The 18,167-nt window shown below is 41.4% G+C and overlaps 1 protein-coding gene across 1 annotated transcript in view; it reads left to right on the top strand.

Annotated features, from left to right (window-relative positions):
* Positions 1-18,167, top strand: part of sgip1a (SH3GL interacting endocytic adaptor 1a) — a 64,046-nt gene that overhangs the window by 21,159 nt on the left and 24,720 nt on the right. The window contains 6 exon segments of the mRNA XM_035177056.2: positions 12,593-12,656; positions 13,808-13,832; positions 14,048-14,068; positions 14,961-15,023; positions 15,481-15,544; positions 16,984-17,159. Of these exon segments, the coding sequence (XP_035032947.2) occupies positions 12,593-12,656; positions 13,808-13,832; positions 14,048-14,068; positions 14,961-15,023; positions 15,481-15,544; positions 16,984-17,159 (413 nt within the window).

Raw genomic sequence — 18,167 nt, 5'->3', positions numbered from 1 at the left:
TGAGGGTGTTATTTGAAGCATGTGAGGCCAGCGTATATAAATGTTGGGTTCAATGTGGCTGAAAGAGCCACAGAACCACACTTCACCCCCCTTGGGGTTTTTCATGTTTTACAACCAGAAATTAAAGTGGATTTTTTGGGGGGATGTTTGTGCCATTAGATTTACACGACCACTTTGAAAGTGTAAAATATTTCTGGCCACGCTTTCATAAAGCTCCTCTCTGTAGCTCAAAGTGGTCCAATGGACAGAAACTCCTCCATCTCTGCTGTGGATGTTTGCAGCTCCTCCAGTGTTGTGGTGTATATCTTGGTGGACGATGCCATATTCTTTTATTATTACTTTGTTATAATGGACAAATCGGTGCATTGCGGGATATTCCATTTTTTGTTATAACCTTTATATAACTCAACCCTGATCCTTCTCTGTATATTTCTTTGTCTCTGTGTGGTCAGCTCCTTGCTCTTAGTGGTGTTGTATACTCGCATCATTTGAGTGGTCAGAAAAGCAGAAGCTCCACCATATATCTTGCATGGCTGCTATCAAGAGAGCTCTATTTGTCAGTTTTTATTTACATTTTTTTAAACAAGGTATTCTTTCATTCCCGGACTCTTGTTTTCCTCTATGTACTCAAATTCAAATCAAAGTCCAGGTTGTGGTGCAAGACGGGGGAGTGAATATATTTACGAGGATCTGTTGCCTGTAGCCGACAGTTAATCCTGACAAACTGTTTATTGGATCGAAACATTGATCGCCACACAGTAAACACCGATCACATGCCGGTTAACACACGGAGGAACATGTTGATCAGTCATCAGGATCCTGTTTTTTACTCTCAAATAGGACAGACTTCAGTAAAATAAACACAAGCTACAAGCTAATGTGCTGGGGAGTAGCTGGTAACTTTATACCATTTTCTGTGTTTTTAATTTAACTATGCTTTCAAATTTATATTTATATAAAGAAAAAAGATCTTGATTACGATGGAATTTTGGGGTTTAATGCAGATATTGGGGAGTCAAATTTTTTCAAATTCCTATAAATTATATTGGCATTGATTCCCAGGATGTCGTTATCAAAACCTTTTGATACTGTTTGATATTTTCCAGTTTAATCATAAACCTTAATGTAAATAACTATAAATAAGCAGAAAATACAAATACAACCAAATATCTAGAATGTGTATTAAGAAAATAAACAATCTTAAGAGTAAAATATAAACATAAATGTACATCTTTTCTGCAGTGGGCAAATAAAGGTATCAGCAAACATTAATGTTGACACCGATATGTCTCTGAAAGGCTCAATTGGCAGAATTTTATCCACCAACTGATAAATAGCTGGTTCTCTATACAGGACTTCATTCATTAAATTAAAATATTTTTTCAAGAGTGTGAATCTCCCCACTTCACCTCGGGGAAAAAAATACATTCAGGAGATTTTTTATCAATATGGGATATTAACTGAGAAATACTGGAGCTTGACAACTCATCCTGCCCATCACTCTCCTCACATTAATGAGGAGGGTGATAATAAATGTCCTTGGTGTTTTAGCCTTGAGCTCAAACCTGAGCAGGGACCTGCAGGAGAAAGAGGATGCATTAAAATCTAATTCTTTTCAACCTTGAAGATCTACAGATGCATCAGGAGAAGTCTTTGAGTGCAGCTGGAGCTACAGTCGACCCTGCTTATGCAATGAATTGATCCCTGCAGCCTTGCTTTGTGTGTGAACGGTGACAAACACTTGAGCAGGGAGCTGTTGGCGTATTTTGTCCACCTGTCAAACAGAAAATTTCATTTTATATCAGGCATAAGAAGAAACACTCCAGTTCTGGCTTTGGTTGTATGTGCTTTCAGTCAGTTCAGGTTACATAGAGTTTCAAGAGAATCGAAACCCATTTAAGTACTTGTGCAATATATTTGCAGATGTGTTACATGAAATGACAGCATGTTTATTCAATTCCAACCCACAACCATTTGATCACTGAACTTCAGGGTATTAATGCAGTATCTGATGTGTATGAGGTAAAAGATGAACTCGTCCACTCCACCCTCTGGACCTGTCTTCTGTTTGTGTTGTCTTAGCTGCAGCTAAATCGCTTGAGCAGCTTTAGCCTTGAAAACCCAGACAATCTCACAGTAACTGACGTCACACGTGTCTTCGCTCACCATCACGAGGCAAGAAAACATATCTGTCCATCTCTTAGAGGCTGATCTTCAGGTTGCTGACATGCAGGTCACACCTCACCATCAAGGTATTCCAGGATTCCCAGTGGTCCTTGTAAAACCTATACATTTGTGAATTTTGACATTGACATAAGTCATTGAAAGTGCTTGGATTTATATATTTCTGTGCAAAAAATAGAAATTGAAGGTCTTTCGATTCTCTGTTTTTACTTAATATTAGTAAAAAGGCTTCATGTTGCTGTCTGCATGCGTCTCTTTAACTCATAAATAAGTGTCTGTCTCTGTCATTCAGCTAACATAATATATTGTTTTGCTGTGTGGTTTTAGAGAAGGCAATACACCACATTGTCGGCCGTCACTGTAACACAGTAGAGAAGTAACCTCACATTCAAGCCTCTGTCTTTTAAATAGTGTTGGTGTATAACAGTAAATAACAGCATCTCTAACTATACAGTGTTGTGTCCCTTGAAGATCCATGAATGTTGAAAAAGTAAATCCTGGATCTACCCCCTGATCCGGATCTGCCCCAAAATTGATTGGGTTTTGTCCTGAACCCTCCCACATCCCTCGTGGTAATCCATCTAGTAGTTTTTGTGTAATCCTGTTAACAAACAAACCCAGATGAAGGTGTGGGAACACTGCTGCCTGTTTCAGTGTGTGAATTTGTGCAGGAAAGGGACTTTATTTATTTATTCAAATGTATGTATCTCTAAATACACACAACAATTTATCTGTGACACTGTTTTGCCATTTTATGAAGCTTCGATGCAGTGTAATTTATTAATGAACACTTGTGTGTGTGAATAGAACCATTATCATGAGGAATGAGGAACACTGGGCCCATTTAGTGAGCGCACAGCGTCCTGGTGATAGAGGCCCGCGTGCACAGTGAGCATACATTTTTGGGGAAAATACACTTAAATAAGACTGATGGCCTCACTTTCCCCCGGCGTCCGCAGAGCGACTGCTGCTCCGGCCGATCCGATTGTTGAACATCACTCCACAGCTAAATCAATGAGCCAGGTGACCGTGGCTATGAAATGCAGCATGCATGAAAACAGAGGATAGTTTTCCTCGGCTCGCTATTCCATCCTCCTGTGGTGCTGGGGTTCAGCTGGGTGGCTGCAGATGACATTTCACTGTCAGATTGAATGTGGCTGAGAGAAGAAGGAAGAGTATTTTTACTTCTGGTTCTTTTTTCTTAGTGGAAGCTTCTGTTTTGATAGGAGGACATGACTGAAATAGTTGGAGACACATCTCCATGGAGAGTCGTGGGGAACTTCAAGGGCTTTTGACAACTGTAGACGGGCAACACCCGTGTTTCTGTGACATTTAAAGAGGCCTCTATAGAAAAAGTTCTGCCCAGCAACTAAAGGTTAAAGATTAAAAAAAAAAAATTTAAAATCAAAAAGCACAGTTTAAAACAATGAGAACAAAATATGCTTGATAAAAGTAATTTTAAAGGAGCAGATTTAAAGAGGTAAAATAAATAAAAAGGATAAATCTTTATGAAAATGTAAAGTAAAGTAAAATAATACAAATAAAATAGAAACAGTTTTAGTTAAAAGCGTGATCTTAAAAGCTGCAATGAATGGGGCATTCCTCAGACTATAAAGATCACCCTCAAGTTGTAGCTAAACTCATGTTTCACAGCTACACGCTTCAAACTCATAGATGTAGAAAAGAAAACCCCAACAACTGTGTGTTTATATGAAAGAGCTTGAAGCAAAGCTCAAGCCGATTCTCCAGAGCTTTAAGTCTCACTTGTGATTTGCTCGCGCTTTGAGGGATTCACTTAAACTTTCGCAGCATGTGTCTTCAACTGAATCTTGCAAGCAAACATTCATGGCATTGAACAACCATCTTCATTATGAATCACATTATCTGGTAAGAAACAACTACTTATTTTCCCGTCTCTGTGGAACAAGCAGACCATGTGGGGGATTGTGGGAAGTATCCGGCTGGTACGAGCAGGGGAGCAGTTAGCACCAGCCAGTGGCAGAAAAGGCCACTTGGTTCCCACGTTGACTTCTGTGATCTGTGGAGGTCTTGTGTCAATAAATGAAGCGACTGGTGGAAGATGCGTCTTCTCCTTGTGTCTCTGTGGCTAAAAATCCATGTTAGAAGCTGCTCGCTCATTGGCTACACAGTCCTTGTTGTGGCTGCTATTTGAAGCCTGGGGATGGGAACCGTGGAGGCCGTGGCTGTTTATAGAGACAGAGGGCGTGAGGGGAGGGGAGGGGATGAAGAACAATGGTGGAAGACATTTAGCCAAATCCATGCTGATATATTTCAGTGTTAGAATGCATCACCGCTGCTATGTTTGTCTCGGAGCTGCTAAAACAGAAAAGTTCAGAAACGTTGCTCGTACTGTTTATTGTGAAAACTCCGGGGCTGAGTTGTCTGGACGGGCAGAAACGGAGACGTTTGGAAACGATGACGGACACGCATTCATACTCCATTGCATCTTGTTTACTATTTTATATCACAACTATTCTTTTCAACATTTAAGCTACTGTGCAACGTATTAGACAGTTGATGAGATATCACCACTAACCATGTTTTTAAGAGAAGTTAAATATATTAAAATTCTCAATTCATATCAATACTTATACAGCTATGTAAATGTACGTTTCAGACCAAATACCATGATATGTATCAATGGCCTCATATAGTTGTGAAACATTTAGTAGAATAATCAAGAATAAATCAATACTGTTCTTTTGAATTTTGACTATTCCTCATACACGACAAACACTTTGTATAAATCACCTTATTGGGTTCTCAGAATTGTTGACGGCCGCAGTTTATCGACTAAATTGTAAATCAGTTTCTAAAAGCTATAACCTCTTGATGAATTCATAATGGAAATGTTCATTCCTAATCTGTTCAGTATGTTACAGTCCCTGTAGAAATAAAAGAAGCTGAATAGATAAATAAAACATTAGATATCGAGACGAAACTGATCTAGTCCACAGATGGATGCATCACCTCCATCTTGGCGCTCTCAAACGTCTGTTGTTGATCTCTGCACCAACGGCCGACACGCTGCGATATTGTGTCTGGCACTGACCCAGTTTCCTGAGAGGTTGGTTACGTCACTCAATGGAACATCTCCTTTTTTTTTTTTTTCAAAGGATGCATCCGTGCAACAAAACAGACGTGCATACCATCCATATTCCCGACGTGTGTGTGCTTGTGCGTGTGCACTGGGTACATTGTTAATGAAAGTGCAACCGTTGATAGCTCACAGTGCAGCCACCTGGACAGTACAGTCGAGGCCTAAATTTAGCATCTGCGGGCACAAACGCAAACTGACACTGTCGCTTTGTCTTTTCTCTTCCACACTGACCCAAGCTCTTTCACAGACACACACACACACACACACACACACACACACACACACACACACACACACACACACACACACACACACACACACACACACACACACACACACACACACACAGAAACACACTGTGACGGCTGTCGATGGCCGTTTCTGGAGGTTTTCTGCAGCCTTAGGTTTGTGTTTGTGCTGCAGAAGTAAAAAGATGGGGAGGTGGAGCAGGACATCACTTCCAGACTCTTTCCTCCTTCTTTTATCCTCTATCAGATCCCTCCTCTCATCCTCTTGGGAGTTGGAGCCAGGAAAGTTAGAGAAGCGACATCTTAAATTCTGGGACTGACAAGGGGGAAAAGGTTGGAGGGGAAGATTGAATAATCCGCCGTCGTTCACCGCTCCTCTCCGTCTCAGCACGTGGCAGGAGGAAAGCTGGTGTATGCGTAATGAATCTGTCATCATTTGACATCTCCCTGCATAAATAAAATCTTGGAATACGCAGCTTTGATTCACTCTATTTCCGAGTGTATTGCAGAGTAGCTGCCGGATAGGAGCGTACGTCCAGATTTTCAGGTTCATGCAGAAACGGTGCTTGCACATGTGCACACGTGTCTTAGACACTTTTCTGTCTCTGAGTCATTGCAGCGTTGCGAGGTCATCGTCGATGTATCTGCCAATCTTAAGCAGCAAATCTCTCCTCACCTGCGTCTACCTCCACCTGCCTCTCAGGGCCATGAGGACGGATGAGTCACTCCCAACAAAAGAGCCTTTTAAACGTCCTGTTTACAATGCATCTGTCTGTCTCTCGGCCTGTCTGCCCGCCTGTCTCGCAGCTTTCTGTCTCTTTTAAGCCCTCTACAGGTTTTCCTCTGGTTTGTTTATGTGCCTGCCAGCCTTCGCCTCGTTCCGCTAATTGTCCGTCTCCTCGACTGTCAGCGTGTCCACATGCTTCTCCTCGTGCTTAGTCAACAGCTTCACTCACAACAAATACCCACAACAACCCAACACAGCGTCTGCACACTGCAAATCTCTCATCCCCCAAACTCACATCTGAGCATGCTCCGGCTTGTTTACCACACTGGATCATATACATCACCTTCTTTTTCTCCGCCTCCACTTAAATATTGATTTATCATCTGTTTTTAGATGATCACTCATAAAAAGAAAATCAATAAATGTGTTTAAGAAGTTAAGTTAATGCACTGAGAGCTAACTTGGTATTTCAGAGCTAAAAACATCAACACTTCTAAAGCTCAGTGGTGTATTATGGTCCTTCCTACTTACTATGCACAGCAGCACAGGTCTCCCATTCAGTGTCTGGAGTGGCCTGGCCTGGTGCTCTGCTGTGGCTGAGAGCACAAGCTGTGTGTGTGTGCGTGTGTTTGTGTTTTTGTGTGTGTGTGTGTGTGTGTGTTTGTGTTGTTTGGTTGGCCAGAACCTCTTCATTTTTCTCCCCCTTTTTCACCCCCTTGCAGCAGCTTGTACAACAGCCTCCACCCCCTCTGGCCTGAATTAAAGCTCTACTTAAGACGTTGCCTCACACACATGTGCAACCGTGTGTGGTTTGAATTTGTGTGTGTGTGTGTGTGTGTGTGTGTGTGTGTGTGTGTGTGTGTGTGTGTGTGTGTGTGTGTGTGTAGCCTATATAGCACCACTTCCAGTTGAGTTTTCTGACTCTGGCAAATAGACTAATGCAGCAGAAGCAAGAAGGAAATCACACAATAGATGCAAAGACTCATTCACAAAACCTCAAAGACTAGATGGATGGAAACATGATAAAAGCAGCTTTTACTTAAGCCCCTGACCCTAACCCTGACAAAAGTAACTGGAAGAAGTGGAACTTAATTAGAGCTGAAACGGTTAATCAAATTAAATCAGTGATTTCCCTGTTACGGGACAAATAATGGCTTCTCTTATTTGATCTAGATTTGTGAATTGGTAGGATTACAATATTCTGTTAATGGCTTTCAGATTCCTTTGGCCTGTAGTGAGGATTTTAAAATATATTTTGGAAACTCGCGTAAAAATTGTCCAAATTCCCAAACCTCACATTTACATCCCAGTACATCCCATGAAGACATTTACATGCCAATATTCACTTATATCGCCACCTACAGGCTAAAGGAAGTACAAACAAAGTGCATGTTCGGTGCATGTTGTCTGGTGCCACATAGTTGACACAGGAATCAATACACAATGTGCAATTAATTCTTCATGTTCACCGCCATGCACACAAACAAGAAATAACGTCATACTCATTCGCTCAGTGTCCGATGGTAGTGACAGCACACAGCTGTGTCATGCAGCATCCTGCGAGGACCTGTTCAACACTGCTTGCAGCTTTCATTTGTTTTTTTTATTCTTTATTTTTCTTTATTTGTTTTCAGAACTTATAGGAGAACCTTCAAAGTTAGTTTTCTCAGGCTCACTCGGTGGAAAAAGCCTCAGTTTGTTAAAAACATTGTTACATGCAGTGCCAGTGTGTTTTAACTGGACAACTCCCTGGTGTAAATCTGCACGCTGATGGTGAAACAGTCAAATGAGTTCTTGTGGGCTTGAAGTGATAGCATGAGGAAGGTATGATTACTGTGCTTTAAATGTCTTCTTTTTATTGAAGGCCACGTTATATGCAACCACTTCCTGTAGGTTGAAGGGTGGACCTCACAGAGCCATAATAATAATAACACACTCTGCTGCGCTGGCCGGGGTGTGTTCCTCCCTCTGCTGTTTGTTTTCACTTTGGGACAATTTCTAAAGTTAGAGTCCCACTTGTCCAAAATGATCCTCAACTCTGGATTGTAAACTATTTTCAGGTAAAACACTATTTGGAAAATTCCCTAGAAATTCATACCGAGTCCTTTTTTTTTTTACGTTTCTCACTGTCCTGTCTTGTTCGGCTTCATGTCCTTTGGCTTTTCTTTCTATTACATTAGTGTCTTGAGAACAGACGGCAAATTACGTTATCACTTGCATCCCTCTGATGCTAGCATCCCTCTGAACGGAAGCTGCTAAGTCATTAAACAGTGCGTACCGTACAGTGTACACACTGTGATTTCGCTCTCCAGTAATTAAACCCTGCCATACGCATTCATGTAATCTTCCACGTGCATGTCATCCAATCAGATTCCGGCCCTGCTCCTCACATCCATGCTTTTTTTTTAAGAAGAGTTGAAATGTGTGTGTTCATGTGTTTGGACTGTTTGTACAATAGACATCAAAATAATGAATTGTGCAATGATCTGAGCAACTATGCTACATTTTTCATGTTAACTCCAACTTGTCAGTTATTGCTAATTTCTATAATATATGAAGTATGTAGATGTGAAGCTTAGGAACAAGCTATTCAGCAAGAAGGCATGCTGCTACATGCTGCCCTATGCATTTTTCAACACACACACACACACACACACACACACACACACACACACACACACACACACACACACACACACAGTGAATACTCTTTCATTTGCACAGCTGTAAACCTGTCAGCTCTTGCTTCGGGGCACCACACGATATACAGGCCAATGAAACCTTAAAGAAAAGAGGGGAGGCCAAAAGAGGTGTGAGAAATAAAGAAAGGTATTTATTGAAAACAAAGGCCTGAAACAAGAAATATGCCTCTGACATATTGGATTAAATGCAGCTCTGCACCTTCATGATGCCTGTTGTCTGAAGTGAAAAAGGAGAAGCGGCTGCATGAGCTGTTTAGAGATGATGAAGAAAACCAGACCTCCCTGTCTCGCAGCCTTGTGGAGGATAATTTTACACACTTATTAATCATTTTGGCCTTGAAGTAACTGGCGAGGCACAAAAAATAGATCAACACAAGGACTGAGGCAGTTGCAGGAATCCCAAAAAATCTGAAGCTCAGACAGACTTTAAGGATTGATCCGGATGAGACGATATCAGACTCCGAGGAGTCGTTAAAGGAAGAGACGGAGGAGGAATCACTTACTGTCGGTTGATAACTGCTGCTGAAGGAACAATTAAAGCTCTATTCCTTCAATGTATTATGCGCTGAGAGAACACGCCACACTGTTCTCGAACCCAGACTCCGGATGGATGCCTCGCTGTAGTCAGAAGGAGGGAAACTGTCGAGCCTTAAGTCAGGCTTTGAATGACTGAAACCTTCAATACAAAATTAGGATCTATAATAAATTGTGACTCACTTATGGAGAGGAATTGTCTGTCGTTGTATGCATAGGCCTGTAAATTTGAGTAGATGGCAAACTATGCATGCACACTCACAGTTTTGTTATGTTCTTGTTTACTATTCATAAAGTGTTCAACTTGACAAACAAGCCAAACCGTGTTCTCCTAAAATTACAAAGCAGGTTATGATCCAATACTTTGAACAGACTTTAGTCAGACGAGCAAATGTGAAATGTCTGTTTTTGAAAACAAACAAATGTAGAAAGTGAACCAGTCTCCACCTAGGGAACATGATTTAATGTGTAATTTGACTTTTGAGTTCAGTCCATGTTCCATGCACTTACATGGAGGAGGTTTGATTTATGACCTTGACTGCTGCCGACCACCGGGTGGCGATCAAGACACTTTGGCTTCAGTTATGGGAGCAGTCATGTCATCCATCTTTATTTAAAGTCTATCTTCTTGTAGGAGAAAGCAAATGTTTTCTGCCTGTTGTCTGTTTTCAGTGTCACACGTGTAATCTCACTGTATTTGTCTTTTTCACTTTTGTAGCTTTTACTGAAATGTGTGTTTGCTGCATCCACCTTAATCCACCTCAATGTCCATGAATATTCATCAAGCTCTGTGTCTTGAGCTCGCGTGCGTGTCCCTGCATATGCTCTTAAAATTACCTTTTGTGTGTAAATAGGACGAGCCGTTGAATTTGAGCTTGTGCCTGCGGTGGGGAATTTATCAGAGCCCATGACAGCAACTGTTCATATATAGAAGCAAGGCCAAACACGTTGGCAGGATCAATGAGAGGGTATTTCTGGGTGAGACGCTTCATGGCCAGCAGGTCTTTTTCGGATCAATTTTCTAATTTTGGTTGCAGCCGCGGTGATGCAGAGGGTGAAGAAATTGAAACGAAGGAATATAATGTAAAAACTTTGAATAGAACCGGAATTTTAGCATTGCATTTGCTGCATAAACTCACAGTGACATATATATTTTGTCACACGTGTGGGTAAGATTTTATACATTTTCTATGATGATTGTCTTTAATTCACGAGAGGAGTCCGTGGTGTTGAATTTGAGTAACAAAGACAGATCAACAGGAGCATGATACCTTGTTTGTGTGTGTGTTTATGTGTGAGTGTGTTTTCATGCGTGTGTCGTTCGGTGAGAGGCAGCATCAGGTTACCGCTCTGAGCCTTAGTGTGTGTCCGGAGCACGAGGAGGAGATAGGTTGAGTCGTGAGATGATGTGATGAGTTCACAACCAGACGAGCTGGAGGAAGAATGAGAATCGAGGGTTTATCAGGGAAGAAATGGAGGGAGACAACTGGGCTTTCATCTTGGGTAAGAACGAGACGGGAACTTTTCAGGTCAGGGTGTTCAGTGCAGTTTTTTTAGGAAACAAATCAACTGTATGTTAAAGCTGTAAAACCTTAAGATATTAAACATGATAATTATATATGAGTGAAATAGAGAGTAGCTATAGTGAAACAACTAACCCAACAATGCTGTTTCAGATGATTTAGTAGAAGCCATTTCTTGGAAAAGCAACTGAAACAACTATATGATATCTGCGCATTTGTGGCAAAAATAAGTTAGTTTTTCTCTGGTGAGAAAAAAATTAATTTGTTTATTAGTCAATCAGTCAGTTGTGATGTGTTTTGAAAAAGAGTAAATAAAATTTTCTCAGGAAAATGTGAAAAAAAATGTCCAGCTCCTCAGATGATAAACAATTTCCTCAAGGGACATTTAAAGAATCTGTCTCTGTGAAAATTCTTGGATTTGACAAAACAAAATCTGAAAATGTTAATTATATTCAGGCTTTTTCTTGGAAAAAAAAAACATCAAATAATTTTTGCGTCCTAAAGGTTTGAAAGCTTGCGATATTTCTTGTGTGGAGAGTCGACAGTCTCCCTTCATTTTGTCCTCGAGCTGAACTCTGGATGTGCTCACTGTAATCCGTCTTCACAGGAGAGTCTGTTACAGGTACAGGTTCTTTAGAACCTCAAAGAAAGAGCTTGTGTTTTTGTCTGCCTTTGTTTGTTTGTGCAGAAAAACTGCAAAAATTACTCAAGTGATTTGTGGAGGTGAGGGGCATGACCCGAGGAAGAACCCAAAACAAGTTGGTGCAGATCTGAATAAATGGGCAGAAACAGGAGCCTTTTGTGGCGTTTTTCATTATTTTCACAGGAAACAATTCATGGATCTTGACTGGGAAAATCTGGAATATTGTGTGAACGGTGTCTTTTCCTTTTTTCCTCCAGCTGCACTCACAGGACTCGAGGGTCTGTTTCAAGGCCCAGATTGTGTATCTAAGACCTTTTTCTGACAAATACATGCTGACAGTTTCCTTGATGCTAAACTCTCACACTGAACAACACACACTCTCCATTTGTATTGTTTGCCGTTGATCTGCTTCATTAGAGCAGCGGGATATCTGATGCCTTGTTCAGGGACACACCGGCAGGTAGAGGTGGAGGGAGTCGGCCTCCTTGAGTTTTTCCAAGTGAGGCTGAGGATTCAAACTGGCAGTCGTACGAGTTTGTTTTGAGTGTAATTAGCCGTGTGATTGACAGCAGCTACCCCTGTGCTGCACGGCCGTCTCAGCTGTTCCTTTTAAATTCTCGGTGCATTGATTTTTTTTTTGCAGTCCTAATGAATTTTCCATTTTCAACAACGGGCCTTGAGGCTGACATTTTTAGTTTTGACAGAAGGTGTTTACCTTCACACTGTCACACCTCACACATCCAGTCGCTCAATAATACATAAAAACATCCCCTTTAATCTGCTGGCTGATAGATGCCGAACAGATCACCACAACTGACCTTTAACCCCCCCCCCGCAGTCTCATCTTTTAGTTGTGCCTTTGGTGTCTCTTCATCCGAGTATTCACCCTTTTTCTCTTCCTTCTCCTCAGGATTGAAAAAACGTACCAGGAAGGCCTTCGGGATACGGAAGAAAGAGAAAGACAATGACTCCACGTAAGTCCCCTTCCTCCTCTCTGATGTTGGATCCAAACACGGAGCATATTAATCGTCTCACTGCTCAAAGTATTTCCAGTATTGCTGCGCAGTGGAGCAGCGAGCCGGCTGAAGCCTCAGAACTGGAATTAGTTATTTCACAACAAAAATAAATGAATATACAGGACGGGAGCTGGCCGTTTTTTTTACATTACAGCAGAACGAAAGGATTAAAAATGAATGAGAACAATTACACGATAGGAATTAAGTCCAGTCTCTGTCCAAAAGAGGTTCAACCGCAGCTTCCATTAACTTCACAGTCAGAGTTTAGAGCAGTTATGAACCACAGTGGTCGGTCATGTGTTGTTTTAAGTGGTGGGCGATCTTTCCCAAAAATCAGTTCAAAATTTCGACCAATCAAGATCTGCAATCTCTTTTTACTCATTCGGAAATGCACTGTCAAGAAAACCCATACTCCAACCAGCCTGTACACTTATTGCATTGCAGACACTGGACACTTACTTTCTGTGGGTCATTTACTTTCAAAAGTAAGATGTGCCTGCCACCTCCTGTATCGTGAGTTTTTGTTGCTTCTGTCTGGTCGTAGAAACAAGAAGCAGAACTAACAGATTTTAAAAGTCTCTGGTCTTCTCCCTGCTGCTATTGGGCTTTTTAAATAACTAAGTGTGATGTATTTGTATTTATTCTTATTATGTGGTTTGACACCACTGGCTGTACGACAGATTTCTCCTCAGGTATAATAAAGATACCTGAACCATGAACCGTGCATCTAAAGTCTTCACCGCTCTCTGAAAGCTCACCCAGCGTTTGCTGGCATCTTTCAATTCATTGTGTATTTTCCTTCTACTCTCATGTTAGTTTAGGGACCTTGAGGAGAAATGACTCCAAAGTCCAAGTAATTGAAACTAATTATCAATCAGGTTCGAATTCCTCGCCGAGCTGGTGAATCTTTTGTTCAGCTTATCTGTGCATGAGACACTTTGACGCACTGTGAAAGGCGTGTGTGCTGCGATAAAGGTTGTTTAAAAATACTTTTTTCCTTGAATAGGACTTTTTAAACATCCCTGCTCGACTAGCAGCAAAGTACTTGATTCCAATACAAGGAGCTCGTGTGATAAGTCTATGTTCTCCTTTCTTCTTCTGTCTCACAGGGGGTCCCCAGACAGAGACGGGGGTGTAAGTAAAAGAAAATATTTATACATTTCATCCATTTGTAACTTCTGTCTGTCTGTCTGTCTGTCTGTCTGTCTGTCTGTGCGTGTGCGTGCGTGCGTGCGTGCGTGTGCGTGTGTGTGTGTGTGTGTGCGTGTGTGTGTGTACGTGTACTACTGGAGGATATTGAGACTGGTGATCATGAGGTGCATTATTTGTTTTCTCTTTTTACTTGACAGGAACCCCAAGAGGTTGAATCGGTACTGAGCTCAGCTTGAGTCCTACAGACTAGTAGTAACAGGGTAGTGTTGTGTGTAGAGCTTAGATCTGTTATAGATGACGCGGTACATTTTTCAACTCATTAGTCAGCCGCCAGTGCTGCTGTTTCAGCTTTTGTTTCATTAGCGGGCTCTCTGAGGAGGGAGCGAGGGCTGAAACAACAAAAAGGACGACAGGATATTACACAGTGACACGTAGTAGAGACCTGACTCGCATTTATTATTATTATGTGGCACTTTCTGCAGCCTGCAGAATAATAATTAGAAGATTTAACTTCATCATCATCAGAGGATGATGTAGACTTTCATTTATTTTTGTAGAGTACATCAATTCAAATTCATTCGTCTGATTCAGAGTACTGCTTTGATACAGATGCATTTAAAAAATAACAGCTTATATAATGTATTTTAACAGCTGTATGCTACTAACCCTGTATGGAAGTGATGGTTACTATCATTGCTGTATGGCCTGGCTCAGGTTAAACATACAGACATAGAGATAATGCCATAGACCTTCTTTTATTATCTACTTTAACAGGCATAACGTAAAAAGAACACAAATTAAGAAATCTATGAATATACAACAGCGACTTTCTATAAAGTTAGAGATCTTTTATTTGATTGCTTGTCTTGTAATTGGCAACACAACAGGTCCAGTATCGGTATCAGATCATTTCTAGCTTTGAGAGAAAAAGTAGGAAAATGTGGGACAGTCTTGTGTGATGTAAATTCCCGAGAGTTTATAGTTTCACCGTAGCTCCAATGTACAGTAGTGAACATAGAAACACACCCTGTTGTATCACAGTAGTGCAAAAATATACTGGGACTCCAGTGTCTGATGGGTTGATTATTCATACTGCGTCTCTCCTCTCAGTCTCAGAAGAAATCCAACGGGTCCGAGAACGGCTTCCTCGGAGACATCGACTGGGACCGATATGTGAGTGGAGTGGACTTTTTATTTGAAGCTACTTTTAGACATGCACTCATCCATCTGGACTTTCTCTGGAGGGGCTGTGTGTGAACGCAAATGTCCGAGTGAGGATGCTGTAGCTTTGAATTCATGTGCGAAGAATTAGTTTATTGTATTGATCCATGTTATTTTGCGAAATCAATGGTTGAATTAAATCAGTGATTCTTTATGGTAAATCAAATTTCGGGGGTTTAACTCCTGTCATTTGCTCCAGTTTACTGTTTACATTTTTCTGTTAGGGTTATGATTTTGTCAATATGTAATAAGTCACGTTTCATTAAGCAGTGAAACAAACAGTTAACCTGCACTTCTCTGAGAATCTACTGCTCTTCCTCTATTCATCCAGCTACAATATCCCAGCAGTGTGTTAACACAGATAACATGACATCTAATGAGGTTTGCATTGACTCACTGTCTGTTTCAGAACTCTCCGGAGGTGGACGATGAAGGCTACAGCATGAGACCCGAAGAGGAGTCAGAAGAGGGAAATATCCTCAGCGTCACTTGATTTGACTGAATTCATTTGCTTTATTTTTCTTTACTGAATCACTTTGGCTTAGTTAAAACAGCTTGCTTCCGTTGTTAGTACAAGATGTGTCAAATATTTGCACACTGATGAGAGATCAGTTTGTTTTCCTAACTGGGGAATTTACCTCCCCTCTCAAATTCTGGTGCGCCTGCCAAATCTTTAAAATCAAATACTCTTTTTTTTTTTTTATGGCCACAGAGGAGAAAAACCCAGCACTTGACGTACAATGATGATAAAGTGCGTCAACTGCTTCACAAAGAGCAATTAAGAAGGATCTAAATAAAGTCACGAGAGGCGGCATATAACAGAGTCACAGAAGAATGAGTCACTGACGCTAGACGTGAATGTGAAGTCGCAGGTTGTGCTGAGCAGAGGTGACGCTCGGCTTTCTGCTTTTCAACTGTTTGCTGTGGAAGTGATATGCTCACTTTGCAGTTCTCCTCCTCTCGGCATGTTGAACACTTAATATCATTTCCAGGTCCATGTCCTATATATATATATTATATTATGTGCCGTATATACGCAGCCTGTAGTTTTATGTGGCTCTGCACCGGCAATGGAGGAATTCGTCTGTGGTCAAACGTCAATGTTACGGAGACCTCATATTCTTATGAACTTCATATATCAGAAACACATATAATACATGTAGGGATTTCATATCATCTCGCACAAACATGAATTTGGACTGAAGGTTAAGCTGAGGTCTCACTGAACCCTATTTTGCTGCGTGAACACGTTATTTTAAGAACGCCTCGAGAGAATATATTCAAGTTTGGCACAAATGTTCACTGATGAACTGATTAGATTTGGGTGGTTAAAGGTCAAGGTCACAGTGGCCTCACACAACATGATTTTGGCCTCTTGATCATGACATCTCAAGCCTACCCTACGGTCAATTCTTCAAATTCAAATCAGTTGTCAGAGATGAACTCATTAGATTTCAGTGGTCAAAGGTCGTAGTGACTTCATATGAGTCTATAAAATGAAGACTGAAACTGGTTGGCTGAGGCATAGAACCACAGGACGGTATTTCTAGTTTATTAGGTCATTAGTTAATTTGCCAGTAGTAGCTGCAAGATGTCGATTGGTGCCAGTCCACTTTATTGGCTGAGCAGTTTCTAGAGCAGTAATACTACAAAATAAAATGATCTGAACCGTAATAATGAGTCATATTAATTAGGAAAAAGCAAGAACAATATAATTAGTAAGTTAATGATCATCCCTGCAGGTTTTAACGGAGAAATTGGTTGAGATTTTAAAGCTGTCACCAAGAAAGTGATGTTAGTTTCACCAGGGTCTCAAACCTCAACCCAATCACACAGTAAAGGGAAATGTTCGATAAATACTGGCCTGTTGTATGAAGGGAACTGTGCATTCTCCTTGACACTGTGCTCGCACCTACTGTAAAGAAGCCCCACTTCTTCTCCTCCGACGAGTCGGAAGGAGAGGAGGACCACAGGAAAAAATTCAAAATCAAGATCAAGCCGCTGCGGGCCGTGCAAGTCACAACGGCGCCCTCGGTGGACGAGCTCAAAGCCTCCATAGGAAACATAGCTCTGTCCCCGTCTCCTCTGGTGAGTAGCTCTGACGTCACTGCCCCCTCGCTGCTGGGTTTCATTCACAAAGATCTTAATGTGCTTGTACAGATCACTCCTCCTTATCTTCATCTTTGCCTTTTCATTTATAGAAGTACATGGCCGTGCATGTGCTGTCCAGATGTTGTCTCTGATGATTTTCGTTCACACAGATATGCATGATGTGTGTGCTTGCATGTTCTGAGCTTCTGTCTTTCTCTACGATATATATTCTACTTTGTTTTGGATCCTAAATCCGTCACCGCTGCTCAAATCAAGGCTAAAATCACATTGCGCTGCTGCTCTGCATTTCTCTGAGCACTCCCAACTCTGACCGACTTCCAGCGTCCGTTAGTTTGTGTTGTTTGTCTGTTGGTGGCGTCAATGTTGTCCCGTTCAGTCCGGTATCGTTTAACACAAGGCAGATGTCCCAACACAACAGACACCATCTCATGACACTGCTGCTGCCACATAGTCGAGGTGTGAAGGTTTTGTTTTAAAGTGATGCATCTCAGCACTAGTCCTCCTTGAGACAACCTGTAATCAGCAGCAGGGCCCCAACACAGGCTTTGGCCTCCCCTGCCCATTCTAGCCACTACCCATAATGCCTATGTTCTCCAGTGATGAGAGTTAGCGAGTGTCCACCCTGAATAATTCAGGTAGGAAAGTGGGCACAATGAACCTGTGTGTCGGTCTGCTGCACAGTGAGATGGCCTGTGGTCATTTGAGCTTCAGTCCTTAATAATTCAGTCCAGACTCTGTGCAGTCGCCTCATAGATCAGGTGTGAGGCTCTTCTCGTGCTGATAATAGTAGCTAACATGTGTTGGAGGAATATCAGGGGAACACTGGTTGTTTCTGTCATTTTGAATTTAGTTTTTGCTCATAAATATAACAAATGTATGATGATTTAGTCTTTTTACTCAGAGTTGTTTGCCCCTGATTGGTTTTTAGAATCAAGCTGAATTTAGCCTGAATTAGCCGTTATTTGACCTTTAGCTTCTCTGGGG

This window comes from Hippoglossus stenolepis, chromosome 14, assembly GCF_022539355.2.
Source record: "Hippoglossus stenolepis isolate QCI-W04-F060 chromosome 14, HSTE1.2, whole genome shotgun sequence".
Taxonomy (NCBI): Eukaryota; Metazoa; Chordata; class Actinopteri; order Pleuronectiformes; family Pleuronectidae; genus Hippoglossus; species Hippoglossus stenolepis.
Note: the sequence above shows the minus strand (reverse complement) of the source record. Positions and strands in the feature narration are given on the sequence as shown.